Source organism: Budorcas taxicolor, chromosome 1, assembly GCF_023091745.1.
Source record: "Budorcas taxicolor isolate Tak-1 chromosome 1, Takin1.1, whole genome shotgun sequence".
In the NCBI taxonomy this organism is placed as follows: Eukaryota; Metazoa; Chordata; class Mammalia; order Artiodactyla; family Bovidae; genus Budorcas; species Budorcas taxicolor.
Window position 1 is genome coordinate 133,341,689 of NC_068910.1, and position 26,266 is coordinate 133,367,954.

At 41.7% G+C, this 26,266-nt stretch overlaps 1 protein-coding gene across 1 annotated transcript in view; it reads left to right on the forward strand.

Annotated features, from left to right (window-relative positions):
- The window catches only part of KALRN (kalirin RhoGEF kinase), a 694,022-nt gene that overhangs the window by 371,681 nt on the left and 296,075 nt on the right, over positions 1-26,266 (forward strand). Inside the window, exons 12-14 of the mRNA XM_052653860.1 lie at positions 7,308-7,516; positions 11,009-11,183; positions 25,187-25,382. Of these exons, the coding sequence (XP_052509820.1) occupies positions 7,308-7,516; positions 11,009-11,183; positions 25,187-25,382 (580 nt within the window). The remainder of the gene's footprint in view (positions 1-7,307; positions 7,517-11,008; positions 11,184-25,186; positions 25,383-26,266) is intronic.

The following is a 26,266-nucleotide window of genomic DNA, read 5'->3' on the forward strand; positions in this document are numbered from 1 at the left end:
CCATCTAAATATTCCATGTTAAGTGATTCATTAAATCATAATGAATCTATAGAGTAAAATATTATACAGTTATAAATCACACTGTCAAAGATTATTAATGGCATGAGAAAGAGCTTGTGGTATCATATATAAAAAGCTGTATATCCATCATGACCACAATTTTCACACACTTAGAATAAAGACTAGAAGGAAGTATACAAAGAAGTAAGAATGTTATGAATGATTTAATTTTCCTTTGAATATTTTATTTGTTTCATAAGTTTTCTTTAATATTTTCAATTGAAAGTGAGGAACAATCCCAATAAATGTTATTTTATAAAAACAAAACTTTCCATCTCTACGTTGAGAGAAGAGCTACAAAATAAAGAGAGGTAACAAACATGTGCTTGGAACTTTCTTATGCATCCAGAACCTCAGCTATTAATAGAAATTGTGCTGAACTTTCAAATATCTTCCTTTTGCCTGGGGACAAGAGGCCAGCTGGCTGTTTGCTGGTCTGGAAACCTCAGAGAGAATGTAGGGAGAAGTATTTACTCAAGTCCTCATTTTCTTTGTCCAGGGGAAAAAAAGGCATTTGTGGCAAGTGTCATCTGCTCCACAGAGATTGTCCAGGCAGAATCCTCTCTCTTTGCTGTGTTTCCATGGAAATGCTGCAATTGCTGGGTTTTCAAAATAACTGTTTTTAGATATTTTTGTAGTCATAATATGAGAGTCAAATTAACTGAGGAATGTGTCCAAGATAATCAACCTCAGCTCTTTGTTAAATGTTTAATTAAATGCCATTTCCAATTGTTTATAACCCTGTGAAATCCTTCTTTCATGCTATTTCCTGCTCAAATAGGTACGTATACCACAAACGCCATAGATACACACATACACACACATTCCTTTATCTGCCCACTATAGAACCAAAACTAAATCCGTTTTCACAAGGGATTATTGGCCTTAAGAACAAAACAACTTCTTCTTCTATGTCAGTTGTTAGGCTGGTATGGTATTTATTTAAGAGATAAAAACTGGTAGTCAATGCCAAAGGAAAATGATGCCTTCAAAATGAGGGAGGGGTGACTCATCCCATGGAATCGGTGTTCCTTTTGCATCTAGCAGTCCATCAGTTGTATCAGTACAATGGCTACCAGAATTGTGCAAATGGTACAGCCAATCAACAGGAGAAAGCAACAGAGTAAAATTACCTCTTTCCTTAACCTCTCATCCATAAGTGTCATCATTTCTACAAACCTCCTAGTTTCTTCCTTCCTGTCCCTCCCTTCCTGCCCTTTCCAGTTGCCCTTTTCTCAGGCTGCCCCTCTGTGTAAGCAGAGTGGGATCCATGCACTGGCCCTTCCTGAACTCACTGGTTTCAGTCTTAGAGCAAACTTTGTGTAGCTCATTGAAAGGCGGCCTTACCTCCCCCTCTACCAAAATTCAGAGTCTCAAATCAGTTCATTCTTTTGGATATAGGTATTTGGGGCCATAATTACATATGTTCTCTGGGAGAACACAAAAAGAGACCTAAGGGTACATATCACGTGCATGCATGTTCAACTGTGTCTGACTCTTTGCAAACCCATGAATGGTAGCCCACCAGGCTCCCACCTGGGAAGCAGGGCCCAAATAATTATTGCCAAGCAGAGAGCAGAACCCTGAAATAATGGTCCTTGCACAGGTGTGTTTGATCAAGAACAGAGGGTCTGGAAATGGCTGAAACAGGAGATTTTTTTTTTCTCGGGAGCAGGTGGGTTGATGGCAGAGGCACAGTGTTAATTAATATTTTAGACTGTAGATAACCAGAGGGTTAGGAGGATTATCCTAGGGGAGAGAAATGGAAATGGAGGACAGCAGGAAGAAACATGTGGTGGCTGCTCCTAAGCTGCCTCACTCACTCCATGATTTCACCTCATTCTTGCAATGGCTTGTGATAACTTGAACTGCAAGATCATTCTGACTCAGTTTCATTGGCTCCCTGATAATGAATAAATTAATAATAAAAGTGACTCTCTGGATTCTTTTCAAAGCAGTCTAGGCATGCTCTTCAAGAATAAGTCAGATGGACACATAGACAGAAGGAAACCTACAGGAAATTCAGATAGTAGGAAACTTACAGCCTAAGGAACGGAATATGGGCCGTTACTCATAGGTTAGTCACGCTGATGTTAATGTTTATCCCTCAGAGGTGCTTCTTCAGAATTATGAGCCTGCAATTTAAGCTTGCTGACACCAGGGGGCGACTGTGCATGATTTCCTGTGGTTCTCTACTCAAGCCTTCCAGATACTAAATAGTATCTTAACTTGGTAGTACAATTATCTTCAAAGTGTTGCTAAACTCTCTGGACTTTGAGTGTCTTGGTGTCAAAGATGTGACTGCAGTTTTTTTCAACTTAGAGAGGCATTTTTATTACAACTCTCTTCTTTACCTCAGCTTCTGGAGAACCCCCCTGCACACATACACTCATCACATGTACTTTAAGTATGAAGCACTTGAAGTAGTTTTCCCATGATCATAGAGCTAGGACAAGGGCAAGATCGAGAATTATCCCCAGTGTATACCAATTCCATTCGAGAACTTCTTTCCCTCTGGGTTTTGTTTTGGTTTTGTTTTTACAGAAGGAAAAATGAAGAAATGTTATCACTAACCCTTTGTCTCTGGTGCTTCGCTATCTCTGAGTCAAATTCTGTAGCAATTTTACTTGACATTTTATGCTCTTGAAGGTAGACCAGCCCTTTCCTTTCCTTACCAGGCTGCTGACCACTGGGCTGAGTGGCATCTATGTTGTACATCATTGATTTCTTAGTTGATTTTCCTTAGTGGTAGGTTTTAAACTACCTTAGACAAGATTTTCTTTATAATAAAGTAGAATATATGACCTGATAATGTGAGGAGATCAGTCCTGGGTGTTCTTTGGAAGGAATGATGCTAAAGCTGAAACTCCAGCACTTTGGCCACCTCATGCGAAGAGTTGACTCATTGGAAAGGACTCTGATGCTGGGAGGGATTGGGGGCAGGAGGAGAAGGGGACGACAGAGGATGAGATGGCTGGATGGCATCACCGACTCGATGGACGTGAGTCTGAGTGAACTCCGGGAGTTGGTGATGGACATGGAGGCCTGGAGTGCTGCGATTCATGGGGCCGCAGAGTCGGACACGACTGAGTGACTGAACTGAACTGAATGTGAAAAATCAACTTCAACTCATTAATCAGAGAATATACAAGAGTAGGACACATTTTTATTAAAATGCTATTGACTCCCGAGGTCGGTGTGTTTCCTCCGACATACCTAATCTTTCTCTAGTCTTTTTGTTGTTACACTGACATCTCGTCTTTGGCAAGTTTGATCTTTGACTGGTCCCTACAATTTAGCTACATGGCTACCAGGTGGAGGGAGTGTCATGAGTCATGGTGGATTTACTCAGAAAGCAATAATGCTGACTTTCTTCCCTAGACTTACACCAGAAGTGTTCAAGTTTTTTACTGAAGAGGAGAAAAAAAAAGAAACTCCAAGCTATGAAGCCATTAAAATAGCTTAAGGATGGTACTGAGAACAAAATTATCTTGAATAAAATAAATTCCTTAAGATATCTATAAACTTCTTAGCTCTCTCATTCTTGTAATAGGAATACCAGCCTCATCCTGAGCAGTCCTCCATCCAGTGCCTTTTCTATCTGGACACACTAAATTTGTTTCATTCAGTTCAGTTCAGTTCATTTCAGTCGCTCAGTCGTGTCCGACTCTTTGTGACCGCATGAATCGCAGCACACCAGGCCTCCATGTCCATCACCAACTCCCGGAGTACACTCAGACTCACGTCCATCGAGTCAGTGATGCCATCCAGCCATCTCATCCTCTGTCGTCCCCTTCTCCTCCTGCCCCCAATCCCTCCCAGCATCAGAGTCCTTTCCAATGAGTCAACTCTTCGCATGAGGTGGCCAAAGTACTGAAGCTTCAGCTTTAGCATCATTCCTTCCAAAGAAATCCCAGGGCTGATCTCCTTCAGAATGGACTGGTTGGATCTCCTTGCAGTCCAAGGGACTCTCAAGAGTCTTCTCCAACACCACAGTTCAAAAGCATCAATTCTTTGGTGCTCAGCTTTCTTCACAGTCCAACTCTCAGGTCCATACATGACCACTGGAAAAACCATAGCCTTGACTAGATGGCCCTTTATTGGCAAAGTAATGTCTCTGCTTTTCAATATGCTATCTAGGTTGGTCATAACTTTTCTTCCAAGGAGTAAGCGTCTTTTAATTTTTTGGCTTCAGTCACCATCTGCAGTGATTTTGGAGCCCCCCAAAATAAAGTCAGCCACTGTTTCCCCATCTATTTCCCATGAAGTGATGGGACCGGATGCCATGATCTTCGTTTTCTGAATGTTGAGCTTTAAGCCAACTTTTTCACTCTCCTCTTTCTCTTTCATCAAGAGGGTTTTTAGTTCCTCTTCACTTTCTGCCATAAGGGTGGTGTCATCTGCATATCTGAGGTGATTGATATTTCTCCCGGCAATCTTGATTCCAGCTTGTGCTTCATCCAGCCCAGCGTTTCTCATGATGTACTCTGCACAGAAGTTAAATAAGCAGGGTGACAATATACAGCCTTGACGTACTCCTTTTCCTATTTGGAACCAGTCTGTTGTTCCATGTCCAGTTCTAACTGTTGCTTCCTGACCTGCATATAGGTTTCTCAAGAGGCAGGTCAGGTGGTCTGGTATTCCCATCTCTTTCAGAATTTTTTAAGTGACATGTTTCCTACCCACGATTTTAATCTCTCTCTCTCTCTCTTCACATAGTCTTGTCTTTTCTTGCTTTTTTAAAAAGGAAATTTCTGGACTTTTCAATCTCTAGGTTTTCCTTAGGTATCCCAGGACAAAGTTGCAAAAAACAGAAAAGAGGGGCCCAGCTCATGTTAGCATATTGAAAGATCAAATCCAGTATCGATGTTTTACCAATTTAAAAATGGAGTACTTTAAATTTTTCCTCCGTCTTCTAGTGGGAACTGGAGGTGGCTTGCATAAATATAATAATATCTAGCACTTACTATATGCTAGGTACTATTTCTAAGTGATATGCATATTATATCATATGTATATATTTATATATATTAAATTTATATAAATGTAGAGTGTATGTATTTATATATATACACACACACACATGTATCTCGTTTGTGTGTATATACATAAAGACATAACACACACACATATATATCAATTTATTAATAATCTTTACAACTCTGTAGGGATAACAATTATTACTATTCTTATTTTACTGACAAGGAAAATTGAGGTGTAAAGAGGGTATTACTTACCCGAGGTTATAGAGTTAATATGTGGTAGAACTGGGGGTTCTTTCTTTCATACCTTTCTTTTTTTTTCTTTCTCTCTCTCTCTTTCTTTCCCTCCCTCTCTTTCTTTCTTCCTTCTTTTATTGTTTAAGTTTTTAATTTTTTTGATTTAGAAGTTCTTAACTGCTATGCTATATTGCCTCTCTATATAGCAATTTTTCAGAGATTCCATTGTCTCATACCCAAGGACTTCAGCACAGTTGGAAAATGGTTTTGCTCCAGGAAAAACAGCAGCCAGCAAGTCTGAAGTAACTTTAAGTTATAGTGACCAATATCCTGAACTTTCTGATTTCATACTGATTTGAAATAGATACATTCATACCTGTAGGAAAATGTACCTCAGCTTAAATACTCTAGAAAGCTTGTGTTTTACAACAGAAAGCTTGTTTGTAAAAAATAAATAAATAAGTAAATTGAACTAAACCAGACACAAGCTGCCAAATGACAGGAACACTGAATAATAATTTGCAATAGGCTTATTAATAATGCTGTTTATTTAAAGCATTGATAATAAGTAAATAATTTATTTTTCATAATCTTTGAAGTGAGCAGGTCAAATCTTTTTCTTTCCATTTTGTAGATTAGGAAACTGAAGCTCAGAGAAGTTCTTACCTGTCCAAAAAGAACACACCCCCCCTTTATTTGTTACCTCCAGGGTTTCTTAGTCTTATGAACTCAACCTCTTCTGTCACACTTGAGGCTTTTCCTCTCTTAAGGACAAGAATAACTTGTCAAAAGTCTGCAGATTATTTTTGTCTCTCTTTATTGTCTCTTTTCTAACCCCTTGTCACAAAGGCCACACCATGATTTACGATACTGAGAACCAGCAAGATGAAATAATATTCTTAAGATGGATATTCACCCATGTTTTTGACATGGAAAACTTACAGAATGTTAGAACTGTAAGTTAACTGTTCTATTTTTTGCTCTCCTCAGCCTCTGTTACACATGAAGTCTGATGAGCAAAGATGATACACTCAAAGACACCGCAGGTTATGGGAAGAACAGCAGTCACAGTCTGCATCTTCTGGCTCCTCCTATCAATTTTTTCTCTGCACTGGCTTTTCTCCTGGTAGAGTCATGAGCTTATCTTTTCTGCTAACCGGGGGAAGATCCCTTGTTTCTAAGCAAACATCAGACATGTCTTTCCCTCCACCATTCATGAAAGTGCTCACTGAGAGCACTTAGAAGTGGAGCACTGTGGAAGGCCGCCTGTTTTCGCTATGAGGAGGGGCCATCAAGACATTAATTTAGTAATTCAGTTCTACTCCTCATCATTTCCAGTACTTACTCCATTCAAATCACTACACTTAGCTCTTTTGAAGTTGTCTGACCAGTAACATCATCCTGACTGCGTTTCATCATCTTGAATATCATGAGGGAAATGTCTTATATTGAAATTAAAATAAGCTATACCTCTTTAGCAGTCAACTTTCTAACCAACGAAACAGTCCTGAGAAGAAAAAAATAGTTTAGCCTAGCACATATTTTCTTAATTAATCTTCACTTAGTTCTTAGTGAACATCCCATTCTTTCTTGCATATATGTAAAATCGTGATACATTTCTGGGAATCTGCCTCTAGCTATCTGCAGGAAGTGTGCAGAGTCCTCCTTTATGAAAAGATGAAATAGAATTTGTCCATCATCAGTTCCCTGTTCTTCCCACTCTCTCAAAAATGAGTTAGCTTCCTGCTCTAAGACCAGTTTTCCAGAACCACTAGAAAGTAAAGCAGAGGGTAATTCCTGTCCTTAGGGAATGCCTGTATTAATGGAGTAAACTTAGCAGAGATGGATAGTGAATATAAATACAGAGATGCAAACTGACCCGTAGGGTGCTGATTAGAAGGACAGTCTGATATTGAACTGAGTAGTTGAGAGTAGGTTGGGTGACCTGAGTTCCACACTCTTGCCCTTAACCCCAGCCCTCCACTCCCATGTGCCCTGAGTAGACTCTGCTCTCTCTATCCCCTACAGCTATGGACATGGATGGAAGACCTTCAGAAGGAGATGCTGGAGGATGTCTGTGCAGACTCTGTGGATGCGGTCCAGGAACTGATCAAGCAGTTCCAGCAGCAGCAGACCGCCACTCTGGATGCCACACTTAATGTCATCAAGGAGGGCGAAGACCTTATCCAGCAACTCAGGTCAGCGCCTCCCTCCCTGGGGGAGCCCAGCGAGGCCAGGTCAGCATGGGCGGTGCTTTCCAGTGGGAAATGCCTTGGACTAGACACGAGATAAGTCATCATGTCCTGGTCTTGGCTCAGCTGCAGCCAGCTTTGTGGTCTTGTGTGAGCTTCAGTTTCTCCATCTGTCAGATATAAAAATGCCTGCACCATACCCAACTTGCATTTAGAATGAAATAGTCAGTGGAAAAGCTCTTATGTTTCAAAGAATTATGTATATCATTGAAGATGTTATTCAGTGATCAATAAGTAATATAAATACAATAAAAATTTAGCAATATTCAATAGAAAATAAACAGCGTCTTCATTAAGAATGATGGCATATTTGATCATGCAAAGAAATAGCCATTATGGAACATAGTGTTATTTGGCATCTGGTCTTGGGCTAATTCTGAATTCCAGTGCTCCAGTGAGTAATATGTGACCCCAAATGACTGCCTTTGGCCTCATGCAAACGTAGGGAGTGTGCGATGTGTCCTACTCTGCTCTCCGCTTACCCACATTTGACCTTTCTACCATTCCTTGGTACCCAGAAAATAAAACTCCTTCTCTATTGCCCTAAACAAATGTAGCTAAGAATGACTCTTAGAAAATCCTGTCTGACACCTTATATTCATTTCTAGTAATCCGCCCCCCCCCCCGCCCCCCGCTGTTGCTTCCTTTCCATTTGCATCAATATCTAGTTTCCTGTCCCTGTCAAGGGCATCAGCTCCTCAGATAAAGTGTCATGAGGCCTTGAGCAAGCCCTCAGTAACCTGCCATGTGCCCAGGTGATATGTAAATAGGATTTGATGGCACTAATGATGTCTGCCTGCGGGACTTGTTCCTGTCCCCAAATCACTGAGTGCTGGGACCTCTGCCAGCTCCAGATAGTAATAATCTCATCAGCAAGACCCAGGACAATCCTGAGGCCAGAGGGAATTACTTCAGTTGGAAAGGGCTTCCTCCCACCCCCCATCCTCAAACCAGTTGTCCAATTAAATAAACAATAAGAACTTACCTTAAGATAGCCGTGGCATGTTTTTCTGTTGGATTGATCATTTCTATTCCAAACATTCACATGCCATGTTCTGAGTCCTCCTGTTGCATACTAACAAGACAGCCTCTTTCCTTTCTTCCCCTGGTTTATCTTCATGAATGTATAATACATGACAGTTTCGTCTGCCTACCTAGGAAACTCCACTGTTATTTGCTCCTGAGGAAAATTCCAAATAATGAGCAGTTACTTAACCTCTGTGGGCCTCAGCTGTTTTATCTGTGTGATTTAGAGTTCACTCTAGGAGCTTGTCAACTCTAGAATTATGTAATGGCTTTTGTGTTTTCTTTCCAAATGCTTTCCACAAGCTTGGCTGGCCTCTCTGTGGGACTGAGTCTGTGGCAGATGCCCTGCCCACCTAGCACCATGCCTGAGGGCTGAAGGCTGCTCCGTGTTGGTGGAGACAATGATATGGCTGATGCCTGTCCTACCAGTTTAAGTTCTATGGATTTCAGAGAGGGCCACAGACATGTGACAAGAACCACTGGTGACTGTTCCTTCCTCCACTAGTCTGACACTCACCTAGGCTCCCTTCCTTGATATCAAGACCAGTCAAAGAAAAAAGTGAACAATCCCTAGTAGACATTGGCAAGATGCCTCCCACGCACCAGTACACACATCTTCCCCAGGCCTCATGACTCTGCACACTGGAGCACCTAAGGTGCTTTTACATTATGTCTTTGATTCTAGTGTATATGATAGTGACAGAGGTGCTGTACAATGGGGCCAGAAATCATCCTTTTCCTCCTGGAAGCTGAGTGATAGAGAGAGACTGAGGGGAGCCATCAGAGATAGTAGTCACTTCCTCTCGTTAGTACTGTTCTCAGCAAATGCACGATGTATAGTGCTCAGTACTCCTCCTGAGTTCTTTTCATGGTTGGGGGAAGCTGTGCATGGTGAACTTTCATGCCCAAGTAGGCCAAGGTGAGAAGAGAGGGACTGTAAGTTCTCTAGATGACAGAAGGCGGGGGGGGGGGGGGGGGCGGGGGGCGCTCTTGGCCTTGTGCTCCCTCCAGTAACAGTGTGAGCTTAGATACCATTGCTTCTGAGTCAGACACAGGCCAAAAGTACCTGGTCTTCAGAAAAGCTGCTGATGAGAGCATTCAAAACTAAGGACTTTCCCCTCTGACTTCTTAGATTGTATCAGACACCAAGATGTCATGAGATAATGAACGTGCCTGTTTCTTTCAAGTCCAGGGGCTCTAGCTTACTCACTCAAGGCCCTATAGAATCTAAACATTGAATTCCAGTTTTTCTATTGTAACGGTCTCTTTGGGGGTGTTACAACCTCGCTTGTCTCAGCAGATCAACGTTTATCTCGATCAGTGTTTATCTCTTTATTCCCTCTGTGATGTGTCATCTCCCCTTACTGCCTTTGTACGGACCTTCTCTGTTCAGAAAGCCCGCCCTTCCCATCTACTTGGTTCATCCTTTTCTTCTAACACTCAAATCAGGGCTTATCATCTCTGAAGCCTTTGTTTTTTGCTCAGCCTCTTGTGCCCTAGATTCTACTTTCCCCAGCTGGACCTGTGCCCAGTAAGAACCTGACACATCTTCCAGAATTAACAGTCATTCATACAGCACATTCCTGGTCACAGAGTACGGTCATGCATGCCATCTTATTTAACAGCAAACCATGCCATGAGCAGGCCGGGGATTATTAAATCCACTTTACAGGAGGCAACTGAGCCTCAGGGAGGAGATTTCCCAAGGTCACCAGCCCATGTATGTCAGAGCAGGGATTTGAGCCAGGCTTCAGGCTTTCCTAAGTACAGCTTAAAGCCTATTAAATAACACCAGCCATAACTTTGGCATAGAATTATAAAGGGGATGAATAGTTTTTGCAGCCGTGATCTCATTTTACTTTAACCATGATCCCGTGAGTTAAAACTAGGAAGAATTTTTTCCATATACTTTTAATTTGTCTACCTTTATGTATCGTGATATGTGTATTTGTGTGTGTATATTGAAATATGTCTTGGAGAAGGAAATGGCAACCCACTCCAGTGTTCTTGCCTGGAGAATCCCAGGGACGGGGGAGCCTGGTGGGCTGCCGTCTATGGGGTTGCACAGAGTCGGACACAACTGAAGTGACTTAGCATTGAAATATGTGTATATTAGACTATACATATGCTTGGAAGCGTTCCATTTAATTGATATTTACAGAACCCCTTTGCATGTGCTATTTCATTTGATTCCTGTCACAGTTCTGTCTGAGGAATAGGACAGCAGCTAATCTCGGAGCTACAGTGCTGTGAACCCCAAAGAGGGTACATGTGTCTTTGGTTCACCTATTAGGCAGACTGTGCCAGGCTCACAATAGGAGTCTGATAAACATCTATTGCCTGAGTGACTCTATTGATTCCCATCCCCCTTGTTGAGACAAGGAAAGCTCCCTCTCCACTGTCACTTTTAATATGGCAAGCCCCTCCTTTCTCTCTCCCACTGTGCCACAGGGACTCGGCTGTGTCCAACAACAAGACGCCCCATAGTAGCTCCATCAGCCACATAGAGTCGGTGCTGCAGCAGCTGGATGACGCCCAGGTGCAAATGGAGGAGCTGTTCCACGAGCGCAAGATCAAGCTGGACATCTTCCTACAGCTGCGCATCTTTGAGCAGTACACCATTGAGGTAGATGTGGGGAAGAGGTATGGGCAGGTGGAGGGCAGGCTGCTTCTTGGCCAAGGGTACTGCCCCAGAGCTAGACTAAGGGGACTGGACGGGATTATGTATCACAATACATTTTTAGAGATCACCAAATTCATGTTCACCGTGTTAGATTCCTTCCAGTCCCTTTCACCCCACTGCCAAGCAGAGGCCCTCTCCTCAGTCTCTGGGATTAGTCCACTGGGAAGGGTTTGTTGGTTTGCACTGGATTCTTGCTTGGCACTTTGGTTCCTGGAAGACCATGGAGTTGGTCATTTGGTGACTGAAGTAGACTTGCTAAATTCTATAGCTTCTTGAGTAGGAAGGTATTAAGATTAGGTGGTCTCCTCAGCTGGTGACTGTAGATTAGGGGTTGGATGGACTCACACAGCAGCCAGGAAGTCAGAGGAAGGAAGACCCAATCCTTCGTTTGCTTTCTGCTTATTAAGAAATTAAGCGTGTGCAAAGGTCATTTGCTGGTTCATCTCATCAGTGCCTCAGCTCATCCTGGGAAGGTCAGAATCTGGTGTTCTGATTTACTTATGTCCTCTTTTGATGCCTACTAATAATGTTTGCCCCACATAATACCAACCTTTTATTATTTTCTGCTTTAAGCCAGTGACTAAAGCCAGGTCAGTAGGGTTTCTGAGGTGTGAAAAACATTCAACACCTGTGGGGTATTGTCCTTTTAAGGGATGGCAAATGGCTAAAAACTATGTCTTCTCTTTGCTCCTTGCTGGTGTGTTGTGAAGGAAAACCAATTCTCTGTCTACCATTCATTAAAACTTTACTTTGCATTCCTGCCATCTCCTCCAAGTTGAGGCTTCTGGGGGTCTGGGATTGATCTTTCCAGCAATATCTATGGAAACTTCTGTGGAACTGGTTTGGGAAGGAGAATTATTATTTTTTTGAACGTAAGTGTTAAAGTGTTAGTCGCGCAGTTGTGTCCAACTTTTTGCAACCCCATGGGACTGTAGCTCACCAGGATCCTCTGTCCAAGGAATTCTCCAAGCATGAATACTAGAGTGGGTTGGCATTCCCTCCTCTGGGAAATCTTCCAGACACAGAGATTGAGCTTGTGTCTCCCACATTCAGGCAGATTCTTTACCATCTGAGCCATCAGGGAAACCTTTCAAATGTTGAATGCTCCAATATTCCAGTCTCAATGTCATTCTCAACCCCTTACAGGCCAGAAAGCTGTTTTGGCAACAGGTGCCCTCTTCTTCAATCCCTAGAGCAATCCTTCCTATCTCTGACTCTCTTTTGACCTTTCTCTCCTTCACCTCTACCCTAACTTCCTAGAAGCCACTGCAAGTTTTTACTTAAAGATGCATGTTCTAAAAGGTGCTCTCTGGACAATTTCTGAAATAAAGGAAGAGATAAGTCTTTAAATCTAGATCTTGATTATCCTTCCAACTCATTCCATAACTTCAAGTGAATTTATTTATACTTTTTAATCTATTTTGAATTGGTACTCATAGTGATTTCAGGTTGCAAATGGTATTTAAACATATATTGAAAGAACAATGAAAATGCCAATGGAAAATTAGAGATATTGGTGTGTGGAAAGGCGTGAATGTGGGGTGACCAAGGTACTAAAAGAAAGAGTGAGAGTGAGAAATAAACAGAGGTGATGTCTGGTTGCAGTAGTGTTGGCCACGGACACTCCCACCATCCTTCCTTGACTCCATTTCACCCACTGAGAGTGAATACATCCCTGAGGGAATTATGTTAGCAGGTATGGGAATTTGGCTGTTGTGTTATTTACTTTCCTATCATTCCAAGTCCACATCCAAAAATGCTTAAGGGGAAGGAAATAACCTAAGGGTTTGGGTGTTTAAGCTTTATTTGGTGAGATGGCTGTGGTTTTGAAGTCTGAGTTGCTGGTTTAGTTCCACAATGGGTCAGTTAGCTTCACTTCGACACTTGGACTGTAACCCATTGACATCAGCTGAGGACACCATTAGGATGTGTTTGCCTGCAGTGATTCTGGGACAATCCATTTCCAATCCAAAGCCTACGGGAAAAAAATATGCTGCTTTAAAAAAAAAATAAAGTTGACTATAGATCAAATAGCATAAAATTTGACCCTATTTAAATGTTGCAGTAGAAGAGCTTGATATTTAAACTGTAAGATTTGCATTTCTCAGCCTTTGTGTTGTATAAAAGTTTCCCCTCCCACCCTGACAACTTGGACAGCTTGGTATGCAGCGAAGCTGAAGTAAGGAAGCAGTAAAGGGTCTAATAACATGAGGGAGATGAAAATAGTGAATAAGTCAAATGAGGGGAATAAGAATTTGGTTCTGCACCCAGATTTTAGCAGAGGTCTGGTTCCCCTTTTCAGGTGTGGCCCAAAACTTGGGGAAATGTTGCTTTTCATCTTAGATAGGAATGAAAATCCTGCCAAAGCTATGGAAAATTTCTGCTTTAAGTCAGATTGTCAGAGTTATATTTCAGGGTGATGAGATTATTTCAAATGCCAACTAGTGTTTCAGTGTGGGGGTAAAAGGCAAGCTTCTAGAGAAGATTCAGAGTGTGAAACTGAGGGTGGTTTCTGTAATGAGAGATGTGTAGAGCTGATATAAGCCAGGGCAGAGGCTGTCACTGCAGGACCTACAGCTATGGTTTCCTTCCCTAAAGGAAGGCATTTGATGGGCATACTCAGAATTCCTAGGGATTACTGAAGAGCAGTGCAGGCCTGCCCCCGACATCTGGGGAGTCTAAGTTAAGACTCCTTAACCACGTCACTGATGGCTAGCATGGGCTAATTAATTTTAAAATTAAGATAACACATGAGTTGCTGCACTAGTTTCCTTTTACTTAACTATATGGCTCCCAGAGTACCTGGGATGGGGTTGAGGTACCCGGGTGAGAGTGACAGTTATCCCAAACGTATTAGACAAAGGTTAAAAAACCAAGACTGCATTCCTGATCCGCCTTCTTCACATCCCTGGAGACCAGAAGCAACGACACACAGATGTTCTATTAAGTTTTTTCCCTGTAAGTTCAGCCTCCTTCTGTGAAAGATATGTTATAAGAAACAGTTGTAATAGAAAAGACACTTCACCAAATGCAAATAATCTTTATCTTGTGATGGTAAGAATATGGAAAATTTCTTCTTTTTGATGCTTCCATGCATTTCACCTTTTATACAATTAATTAGAATAATCAGAAAGAAATAAAATATTTTTAGAAACAGGAGCAGGTCAGTGGTCTCCAAACTCCTTTGATTATACACACTCAATAAACTATTTTTGAACTCTCAGCTCTCCACATATGCATCTATATTGGCTTATAAATTATGTATGTATTCTACTGCCACTAATAACCTCAAAATTCACTGTGCCCTTAGGGTGAATGAAGCCTGACTTTTTCATTTGAAGCTGCAGTTCTGTATTTCAAATAGTATTCTTGATAATTTTCCATTATTTTTTGGTTCTGGCTTCTTGACAGATCTGATTAGATTGTCATTGTTTCTTTACCCCGTCACATGGCTGCCGAAGAGTTCTGAGTTCTCTTGAGCTTTCATGGTCAGTATTATCTTCAAACTGTAGTTTCTTTGAGGAACCTTGTTAAGCCACATGTCTTTTGTGAAGGGTAGTTTAGTTAAAACTAGATAATAGATAAGTCCCTTTAGCTGGGCACATGAAAAGAGCACTAATTTGAAATATGCTAAAAGCAGCTGAACAGATGAGCCAGAAAGTCCATCTGTATTGAGGTGCTTCCTGTGTCCCCTGAGGAGCCCTCCCAACACACCATCTACCATGTGGTACAAGTGAGAGTCTGGGATCAGTATACTATGAAAGTCCAGGGAAATGTTGTGTATCTTTTTTTTTCTTTAGTAGTTTGATCAAATATGTGTGCATATAATATATATATACATACATATGCTTATTTATATACTTAGGATTTTTCTATTTGTTATCAATGGGCAATCTTGGGCACCCCCGGGATATACCCATACTGGAGAGAACTAGGAATGACACCAAGAAAGATAAACCTATACAAGGGACTTTATGAAAAATGGGCCACAGTTATAATCCTTCTTTTAAGTTTCTGACTCTGTAATTACAATCAGAGTTTTTTCAATACCTGAAAATTAATCTGCGCAATTAATCAGAGTAAGGAATGGAATAGGAGCTCTAAATCCATGGGGTTCATATTGGGATAGGCGGGGGCCAGGCTGAGGCTAGAAAAAAATGGCCTTCAAGGAGGAAAATTCTTCCTAGAGGAGAGAAAGCTGATTGTTATTCACTGGTAGTATCAACTCTGTGATTGGTTGTATGTGGAGACCTTTTATGTTTTATGCTTGAGTGAGATTGTTCAGTCAATCTTTTACCTAACAGAAATTCAACTTGATAAACATTTAGTGAGCACCTACTATGCCTCAGAAATTATTTTGGGCACTGAGGATGAAACTGTCCCTGCTATCAGGGGGCTGGTTGGGAAGAACCGCAGAAACAGAACCATCCCATAGTGATAATTTATGACACAGACAGGCTTACAGATCGATGAGAACACTGAGGCAGGAGTGCTTAGCTTCTCAGGCTGCCTGTGGAAGGTTTCCCAGTAAGATGACACCTGGAGGAAAGGTAAAAATTGATGTCCAGGGTTTGGCATCTCTGAAGAATGCCATCCAGCCTCTACAAGAATATCTGCAGAGCCCAGAAGCAGAGTTCAGGAGAGGAGGGAACTCAGAATCTCATTATTTTGTTGAACCAAGATCTCCTTCTGCCCTTTTCTCTTGCTTCTGCTCTCTGGAGAAACAGAACAAATCTGCTCCCTCTTTTTGGAAGCTTTAAAAATATTTGAAAATGTTCGTCATAGGCCTCGTTTCCTTTATCCAGAAAGTGTTGAGATTGTGAAAGTTATTTCTGCAGTCCCCTCTGACTCTAAAACTTCGATAACTACTTCTCTTCCCTGTTAGCCCTTTTCTGTGGGATATAGCCGCAGTGTTCTCCCTACCTCCTGGGTCCACATTGTCGCCTCATTGCCCCCGGTGGCTGGACTCTAGTTATCTACGGTGGCTTATACCCCCAGCCCCAGCAACCCTGGGGGAGCTGTGTGTCCAAGACGCTGGTGTTCTATACGCTCAGCCCAAGAGACGTTTCTATGACTTCATCATAGAAACTGTCCTGTTGATGTTTCTGCTCCCTTAAAAGCCCCTGGCTGTTTTTTCTGGGTACATGTTTCTAGTACATTGACTTTTTAAAAAATTTAAATGAAAGAGTTTTATGTATTTTTCCTCTCAGATTTTATTCTTTTTTTTCTGGTGCAGTTCTTCAGCCTATCAAAATATATTTAATTTATTATTGCTATCAGTGTTTCAACAATTTGAAATATTGGCCAGGTCAGGCAGAGCTCTGTGGTGCTTCACTGGACATTTTCCTTCAGTGACACAGAGCCATCAGCCTGCACAGTCATTTCTTAAAGGACCACATCATCTTCTCGTCCAATTTCATAGCCCTTTCCGCCATAGATAGTGTTAGACTCTGCAAAGCCTTGTTCTCCTGGTTGTAATGTGCCTCAAACCCACCAACATAGTAACTATATCAAGAAAAAAAAAAAAAGATTTGTCTGGGATCAATCTTTGTAGGTTTCCTTGGGATCCCTATAGCCTTTTCTAAATGTACTCCAGATCTTTTGCAAAGGAAATACAGAATAAGTGCAATAAAGTAAACCAAAATTCTCGCAAAATATTTATTTGATAGTTTCTTCTAGACTTTTGTCAAATTGATTTCAGAATCATTGCCAGTTGCCCCTCACATCTTCCATTAAAAAAAAAAAAGGATTACTTACATAGCTTTAGTATTCTAGAATGTCACCTGTTTTGTTAAATTATCAAAGATCCCTAATGGAAGCTTTCAGATCATTCTGTAATGGGGTGGGTAAGGGGCTGTGGACCTGAAGTCAGGTGACATTATGAAGGTTCAAATGCTGCCCACTTCTCCTTTCTGGTAAAGATGCAGGGAACTCAGTAGAAGGAAATAATGTAAACTCCAGCATGGAGTGTTTAGCCTTTGCGGGAGAAAATCCGTTCTGACCCTCAAGTATGGATAAGTTCTAGAATGGGTGAACAATATATCATGGGAGCTCTTCAACAGAGGGGAGATTTTTTTTGAAAACAATAGATTTCTGTGAGTCTCAAACTGATTAAGAGGCAAAGATATGGGCAAAATAAAGACTCGAGATCCCCTCAGTATCAGTCATGATTTTAAAAGACCTCAATTTTAATCATGATGATGATGAAAAAAAGAACATGAACTTGGTCATAAAAATTGTGTTCCAGTACCTAAATTATCCAGTTGGAATAGAAATTAGGTAACCAAACATTGGAACTCATCAGTTAGAGTGTTATGATATGTTCTTTCATTTTTTTCACAAACATAAAAAATAGCTGCATGGATTTCTTTATTGCTAAGTCCTGCTTTTCCATACTGCTTCTTTCAGTATCCTCAAAGGTTCCCTTATAGCTACATACATAAACATTTTAACTCTGGACAGATTGTATATATTTCTAAAACAGAGTGAAATTCCATGATATATTTTTAAAATAATCTGTATTAGAATTCACTAATCTTATCATTTTAATTGATTAACAGAAAAGAACCTAATACTAGACTACAAGAAGAACAAATGGCCATGATAATTTAGTTTAGTTTCACAGTGGTAATACACATAAATATGTTGCTGTTCAGTCGCTAAGTCATGTCTGACTCTGCGATCCCATGCACTGCAGCACACCAGGCTCCCCTGTCCTTCACTATCTCCCAGACTTTGCTCAGATTCATGTCCATTGAGTCAGTGATGCTATCTAACCATCTCATCCTCTGAGGCCCCCTTCTCCTTCTGCCTTCAGTCTTTCCCATCATCAGGGTCTTTTCCAGGGAATCGGATCTTCGTATCAGGCGGTCTAGGTATTGGAGCTTCAGCTTCAGCGTCAGCCCTTCCAATGAATATTCAGGGCTGATTTCCTTTAGGATTGACTGATTGGATCTCTTTGCAGCTCAAAGAACATGTAAATATACATACCCATTGTAGATGAAATAGCCCTTCCCAAAGCAATGAAATTCTATTTAGCTGCAATATCTCTTCTCCTACCAGCCAGCACTTGTAGTTCAGTGAAGAATATTTAGCCTTCAGTTTTCTCATTTTAATATAAATAATGACATTATAGAACAGATAGATGTTCATTTGCATTGACAGCTCATATATTTCAGAGCATCTTACCACAGTGTAATGCCATAGACCCTTCCTCCTCATTATTAGTTGGGATGGGATTGGACCTTAATGTGCATAACATATGTAGTGTTGATACGTGCACACACACACACACACACACACACACACAGTGTCACTCTTTGCTGAATGGCAGTGTAGTATAGTCATTGAGTACGCAGTATGAGTTACAGGGCCTGGGTTTGAAACCTGTCTCACCAGCTTTACTAATTGTACGATTTTATGCAAGTTACTCCCTTGGTTTCCTCATCTGAGAAATAGGTATGAGAATAATAATTCCCAGTCCATAGAGTTATTAAGGATTTAATGAGTTAACACATAGAACTGAAGTACCTAGCACTTAACACTGTAATACATTGTAGTTAGTATTGTTATTATTAATAAACTGCCTAAATAATATATACAAATTTGATATATATATATATATATATACACACACACACATATGTATATGTATTTGCATCCACATTTTAAGCAAACATCCCATCTTATTCTCTCTGAATTTATTACCCAGTTCTATTAGGTGATCCCTGAGTGTTCATGTAACTGCTGTGAGAGACACAGGCATTTACTCTTACCATAAAGAGAATGTGCCCATGCAGAGGGCAGGTTACACTTCTCTTTGCCACAACTTTTGTCCCAGTGTTCACACCCCAAGGTCAGATTGCAGATGTTTCTCCTGTTCATGGCAAAGGCTCCTGAAAATAAAAGTGAAAGTGTTAGTTGCTCAGTCCTGTCCAACTCATAGACTGCAGCCCACCAGGCTAGAATACTGGAGTGGGTTGCCATGCCCTTCTCCAAAGAATCTTCCCAATCCAGGGATCAAACCCAGGTCCCCTGCGTTGCAGACAGATTCATTACTGTCTGAGACACAGGGAAGCCCCAAAGGCTTCTGAAGGAACAAAGAATTCCAGTTAGAGTAATATGACCTTTATATTGAGTATAAGTACTCCATATACTTTAAATACATAAACTATATTTTTAAGTATATAAGTACTCAGAATCAATTTTTAAAATTTACCAAACTCTTCAACAAAAATATCTTACTAGGGGAAGGTTGTATGTTTTTTGAAAGGATAAGTTATTTCTGGCATTATATAAAGCCAAAAACATAAAATTTATTGATCTGTTCAAAGCACATGATTAATTTTAAAGGTTCATGTGAAGTGAAGAAACTGTAGTTACAGTGAATTTGTGAGGGTTTTTTTAGAGAAGAAAACAGAGGAAAGGTTAAACAGGCACTTCTCTGAAGTGAAAAAAATTTAAAAAGTACCCCCTGACGCTGGTTCTGGGACCAGCTCTATGAATATGACACCGTGGTTAAGAGCCCTTGGCCTTGGAGTTGAGTACTCAGTTCCGCCACTGACAGCTCTGAGACCCTGAGGCAAATGATGTGACTTCTCTGTGCCTTGGTTTTCTCATGTTGCTGTGAGGAGTTGCTATGATGATGAAATAAAAGAGAATCAAATGCTTAACACTGCATGGTAAGTCACTTCAGTCGTGTCCCACTCTTTGCAATCCTATGGACCGTAGCCCACCAGGCTCCTCTGTCCATGGGGATTCTCCAGGTAAGAATACTGGAGTGGGTTGCCATGCCCTCCTCCAAGGGATCATTCCCACCCAGGGAAAGATGCCTTGTCTCAGGCATCTCCTGCATTGGCAGATGGGTTCTTTACCACTAGTGCAACCTGGGAAGCTATGGTAAATACTATTTATCCCATAATGAATACACAGTTCAGGAGAAAGTATCTTCTTTAAGACACTTGGGGGTGAGGGGAGAAAGTATCCTCTACGCATAACTACTAGGAAGGACCCAAAAAACGAGAGGAGCCAAAGAAGAGGGCTTTCTGAGAACAGAGCCCAAGGCCACTGCTAAACAAAGGCCCTAGAGCCCGTTTTGGGCTGCAGAATACTGGCTTCAGTGAATCGCATCTGGCACGAAAGCTTTGGGCTTCTTTTTGAAGTGCCTTCCTGTTTCCCACTGCCTCTTATCCTATCTAAATTCCTGTTTAGCTCTTTTCTCTGATTTCCCTTATGGCTGTGACTCTGGAGTAGATAATTGTTAGAATAGAAAACACTGCCAATGTATCTCTCAAAGAGGTCATCATATCCTAACACTTCAATTAATTCAGAAGAGTGAGGCAGAGAGTGCCCATCGGAGCCAAGAGGGGAATTGAGTGAGCCAGGAGCTGAGATGGAGCTAATTGAGTGGAAGGAGAAAGAAAAATAGGTTGATTGAAAGCTGAATGTCCTGTGGGTACCTTATGTTCCATCTTTCACTCATTTGGTTCAGGCCCTAGTTTCTGCCCAGAATAAATTCTTCCAGGTTTCCTTTCCAAATGGAGTTAGATCACCGGATTAGTCCACCAGACAGGTTTTTCTTTTCATGGTTTTGTTTCTGTACTAGCAAATTAACCCTTGTCCTGTGTAATGAGATAAGCCAGAGAAAAACATCAGGTTCTGGGGGTTGTCATGAGACTCCATGCCAGAGTTGACTTTGAAGGGTGGTGAGGACTTGAGCAGACTGGGAGGAGGAACATGGATGTCTCAGGGCTGCTGGACCAGAGAAGGTGGCTAGAGAGGGCAGAGCAACTTCTCACACCAGAGAGTAGGCCACATGCCTAGTTCACATAACAGGAGAGCATGAGATGGGGCTAGAATGCTAGGTTTGTTCATTACCAGTAAAGTGAACTTCAGGTTTGAAAACAAATTTTTTTTCCTTAAAAAATGAACCCCTGCTCTGTGCCAGCCCTGTGCCCTAGAAAGAAGGTGGAGAGGAGGAAGCCAGTAACAGAATATTCCTTGAGGAAACAAAAAATACTCAGGAAAGAAAATAATTAAACTCCAGCCATCATTTGAAATACATAAATCAGACTATTTCAAGGCTCTGGGCTTCAGTTCTTGGAGGTTGGGAAGAGTCAGCCACAGAGATAGTAAAGAATGTGTAGACCCAAGGAGCAAAGCTTGGAAGTCAGGCTGTTGCACTGAGTAGCTTCTTGAAATTCTCTTTCTTCAGGCTTCATTTCAGATGTGGGCCCCTCAGCTTAATGGGGTTGGGTAGTGTAGGTAGAGAAGGGGAAGGAAGGAATATAGAGACACCAGATATAGAATCCTGGGTATATTTCACATTTGGTTTGGAATTCAGATTCTCAAGATACCAGACCTCTGAGCCTTATTCTGTCAGCTAAAGCACCTCATCATTGCTCTGCTCTGATCAGGACTCTTGGCACTTGCCTTTCCATTCCAGACACATGTCTCGGGACCTCTCTAGGGTCTTCCTGCAGCAAACAGCTTCTTTATTGACTCAGTTTCATGAAAACAAAGCAAAAGCTAAAATGTTAAGAAAAAGAAACGTAAAGAAAAAGACTCTTTCTTTCATGCTTGTCTTAGTCTTACTTCCCTTAAGTTTGTAGGCAAGGAAATGGACTAAAAATTTTGTTTGGGCTCTTTCCCACATATTATCTGATAAATGACCTATATCCAGCATGTATTAAGAACTCTAACAAATATATAATCAAAAGATAACCTAGGTTCTGAAAAATGAGAAAAAAACTTGACACTTTCTAAAAGTAGATTCCAGCAGTCAATAAGCACATGAAAATGTGCTCACCATGATGAGTCATCAGGAAAATACAACCTAAAGTCATAAGATATCACTTCACACCCACTAGCATGGCTAAAATTAAATAGACTGATAATACCAAATGATGGTGAGCAACTAGAACTTTCACAGGGAATGTGAAATTCCTTTTGGGAATGTTAAGCATACACTTATCCTATGACCCTACAATCACACTCCTAAGTGACTCTCAAGAGAAATGAAATCCTGTGTCCACAGAAGAGTTGTGCAAGTCTGTCACATCAGCCTTATTCATAATAGCGAAATACTGAAAACACCCTAGGAGTTCATCAGCTTGAGGACTGGTAAACCACGCTATCTCTGCACCATGGAACAGTACTCAGTAGCAGCAAGGAATGAATGGATACAGCACAGCTGAATCTTCTATACAGTGTGTTGACCACAAGAAGCCAGACTTGAGAGTACGTGTTGTGTGATTTCATTTATGCGGAATCTAAGAACCTGTGCTGATAGAAATCAGCAAGTAGTACCTGAAGGCAGTGGGCAGGAACCGACTGGAAGGGGTGAGTCCCTAGGGTGGTGGAAAGGTCCTCTATTCTGTTTTTGGTGACGGTTACACTGGTATCTAAAACGGTCAAAACTCATAGAACTGAATATTTATGTGTCTTATTGTATCCAAATTTTACTTCAATTTTTTTAAATACAAGAAGGAAAAACATTTGTAGGCCTAGCCTACAAAGTCCTATTCATTCTACAAATTATCTCTTATAAATTATAAGTTGGTGGTGGTTTAGTTGCTAAGTCGTGTCTGACTCTTTGCAACCCCATGGACTGTAGCCTACCATGCTCCTCTGTCCATGGGATTCTCCAGGCAAGAATACTGGAGTGGGTTGCCATTTCCTTTTCCAGGGGATCTTCCCCACCCAGGGATTGAACATGGGTCTCCTGCATTGCAGGCAGAATTCTTTACCAACTGAGCCATCAAGGAAGCCCACAATTATAAGTTCTCTCTCTCGTTTTTCTCATTTTAACTCCCTTCTCTAGATAGAGAATGAAGTGCTTTTCAAAGATAGGATATAACAAAAACCTGTGTGCCTGCCAACCTGCTGATTCCCAAATCACCAAGAACTCCCCACAATAAATCGATACCAGGTTTTGGGCTGAACTCAGTGGATCCGTTAGTTGACCTGCAAAGAGGTAGGGGCAGAAGCCGTTAACAGTGAAGGGTTTTTAAAAAAAAATATTTATTGTACTATAGTTGATTTGCAATGTTGTATTAGCTCAGATGTACAGCAAAGTGAATCAGTTATACGAATATCCATTCTTTTTTAGATTTGTTTCCCATGTGGGCCATTACAGAGTATTGAGTAGAGTTCTCTTTGCTATACAGTATGTTCTTATTAGTTATCTATTTTATACAGAGTAGTGTGTATGTGCCAATCTCAGTCTTCCAATGTATTCTGCCCCCCACATATCCCCTGGTAACTGTGAGTTTGTTTTCTATATCTGTAGCTCTATTTCTGTTTTGTAGATAAGTTCATTTGTACCTTTCTTTTTAAGATTCCACATATAAGTAATATCATATGATATTTGTCTTTCTCTGTCTGACTTGTGAAGGTAATAGTTTTAGTTGCCCTATTTCTGCTTCGAAGAGAGTAATTGCACTTTCACTGGAGGAAAGTCTTACTGTTAGAGAATGAGAATCCTGTGCCTCTCATGAGAGACTGCTTGCCTTTCCCATCTGGGTCTGTGTGGCCCTGGCACAGCATGGTACAGCACCATCTCCCATTGTGAACAGGCTGCATCAGACTGGTCTTTCCTTCTCTTTGTCTCCTGATGTTCCTGGATAGCAGTGTTTGGTAACTGGGAAGGTTTTGCCACATGTCAGCCGAGATGACTCTCAGCATGATGAAAATCACTAAGCTGGTCTCTGGGCTGTGTGCTTAGGGTGCCTGGACCAAACTGCACCGTGTGATCTGGGGGGAGGCTTCCATCGCCTCTTCCCAGAAAAGAGAGTGACACTACCTGTGCCATTGCCTTCCCAGGGACTTCATGAGATAACACATCTGAAAGCCATTTCAGAAAAGGTTTTGTTTGGTTTATATATCATGTGGAATTATTATCCAGTTAAGTACTTCTGAGTTGTTCTTGCGTGTTTGATTGCAGCGATCCTAAGGAAGTGTAGGATTCAGTCTCCGTGTGCAGGCACTTATTTGAGAGTAAATGAGGGCACATCACATGACTGAAACTGTAGAGCAATGACCGATTAGAAAATCCATATTAGGGCAGTTTCCCTTCATTCCATGCTTCAGTCTTCATCAGAATCATGTGTGCCTTTCAATAGAGTGTAATCTTGGATTTCTAGTGGTAAGCTATATATTTACACCTTGTTTAGTCACTATTACCAGGCATCACCCTTTGTGAGTAATAGAATCCTGTACCCAGAACACAGGGACCAGATCAGGATCCCGGGGTTTGGTGTACTCCAGCTCTAAACAATTATGTGACCTTCGGTCATTCCCTGGGCTTCTCCAGCCTTCTGTTTGTTTCTTGAAGTTAGACTCAGTACTTAATTTTTGACGCCTTCTCCAATGTGAGATCTTTATAACAGTTACGGTATGGTGGACTAAGTGTTTGCAGGAAGGAGAGAGACTGAGTTATGTCCTCCAGTCGTGTCCCTCATGAGTAGGGTAAACTCTGGGCAAACCATTCCATCTGTGTGAGTGAGTACCAGCTGCTTTCTCTGTGAGATGGACCTAGAGATCTCCACCCTGCCTATGTCTCAGGTTATTGCAGTTGGAGTGAGATGGAGTATGCAAAACCTTTTTAAACCATAATCCATCATTTAAGTATTTGCTGCTGCTGTAGACACTAGAACACAGGAAGAACAATTTTTTAAACATTTTAATTTTACATTGGACCATAGCTGGTTCCAGGTGTACAGCGAAGTAGCTGTTGTAGACGTTGAAACACAGGGAGAACCCTAGTAAAGGCATGCATACATGGGTGCCTGGCATCATTGCTTAAATGCAGTCTAGGGGTCAGGAAAGAGATGCAAAGCAGAGTCAGATCTGACTTAGATGAGTTAGTAAGGCTCAGAATCAGTGAGCTTCTACATAGCTGTCTCTTGTGAACCAGTGAGCCTGCACTGACGGTGGTTCCCTTACAGGTGACAGCAGAGCTCGACGCTTGGAATGAGGATTTGCTTCGGCAGATGAATGACTTCAACACGGAGGATCTAACACTGGCAGAACAGCGGCTGCAGCGCCACACAGAGCGGAAGCTAGCCATGAACAACATGACCTTTGAGGTCATCCAGCAGGGCCAGGATCTGCACCAGTACATCATGGAGGTCCAGGCCTCAGGTAGGAGACCTGTCCTGTGCTTATGCGTACAGCAGGGAGATGATGAAAACAAGAACACCAATCAGCTTAACTCCAAGGGGCATTTCCACTCCACTCATTCATTCTCTTCCCACAGGTACAAGAAACAGAGAGTTTTGTACCATTAAAAAATAAGAAAGAAACTGAAGCATGAGAGCTGAAATTGTTTGTCTGAGGTTGCCCAGTTAGCTATCATAAAGACAGGAATAGGACCAGGTTCTTCTGGTGCTGCGGCTGCTGCTGCTGCCAAGTCGCTTCAGTTGTGTCTGACTCTGTGCGACCCCATAGACAGCAGCCCACCAGGCACTCCCATACCTGGGATTTTCTAGGCAAGAACACTGGAGTGGGTTGCCATTTCCTTCCCCAGTGCATGAAAGTGAAAAGTGAAAGGGAAGTCGCTCAGTCATGTCCGACTCTTCACTACCCCATGGACTGCAGCCTACCAGGCTCCTCCATCCGTGGGATTTTCCAGGCAAGAGTACTGGAGTGGGTTGCCATTGCCTTCTCCGTGGTGCTGTGGGGAGAAAGGGAAAAACCAATGATGGAAATTAGCACAGATTCACAAACATGGTGCTCTAGAGAAATAAACCAGGTGGGCTCCAAATGCCATTAGCCATCCTTGTGACTTGTATTCAGATGTGTAGATATTGCTGTTCCACCCCTACCCCCTGCACATACTGTCCTAGCCTATCCACCCTCAGGGCTGACTCCTCATCTCCAGTCCATGCCTCTCAGTGTTACTCACTCAGTCGTGTCCAACTCTTTGCAATCCCATGGACTATAGCCCACCAGGCTCCTCTGTCAATGGAGCTCTCCAGGCAAGAATACTGGAGTAGGTTGTTGTGCCCTTCTCCAGGGATCTTCCC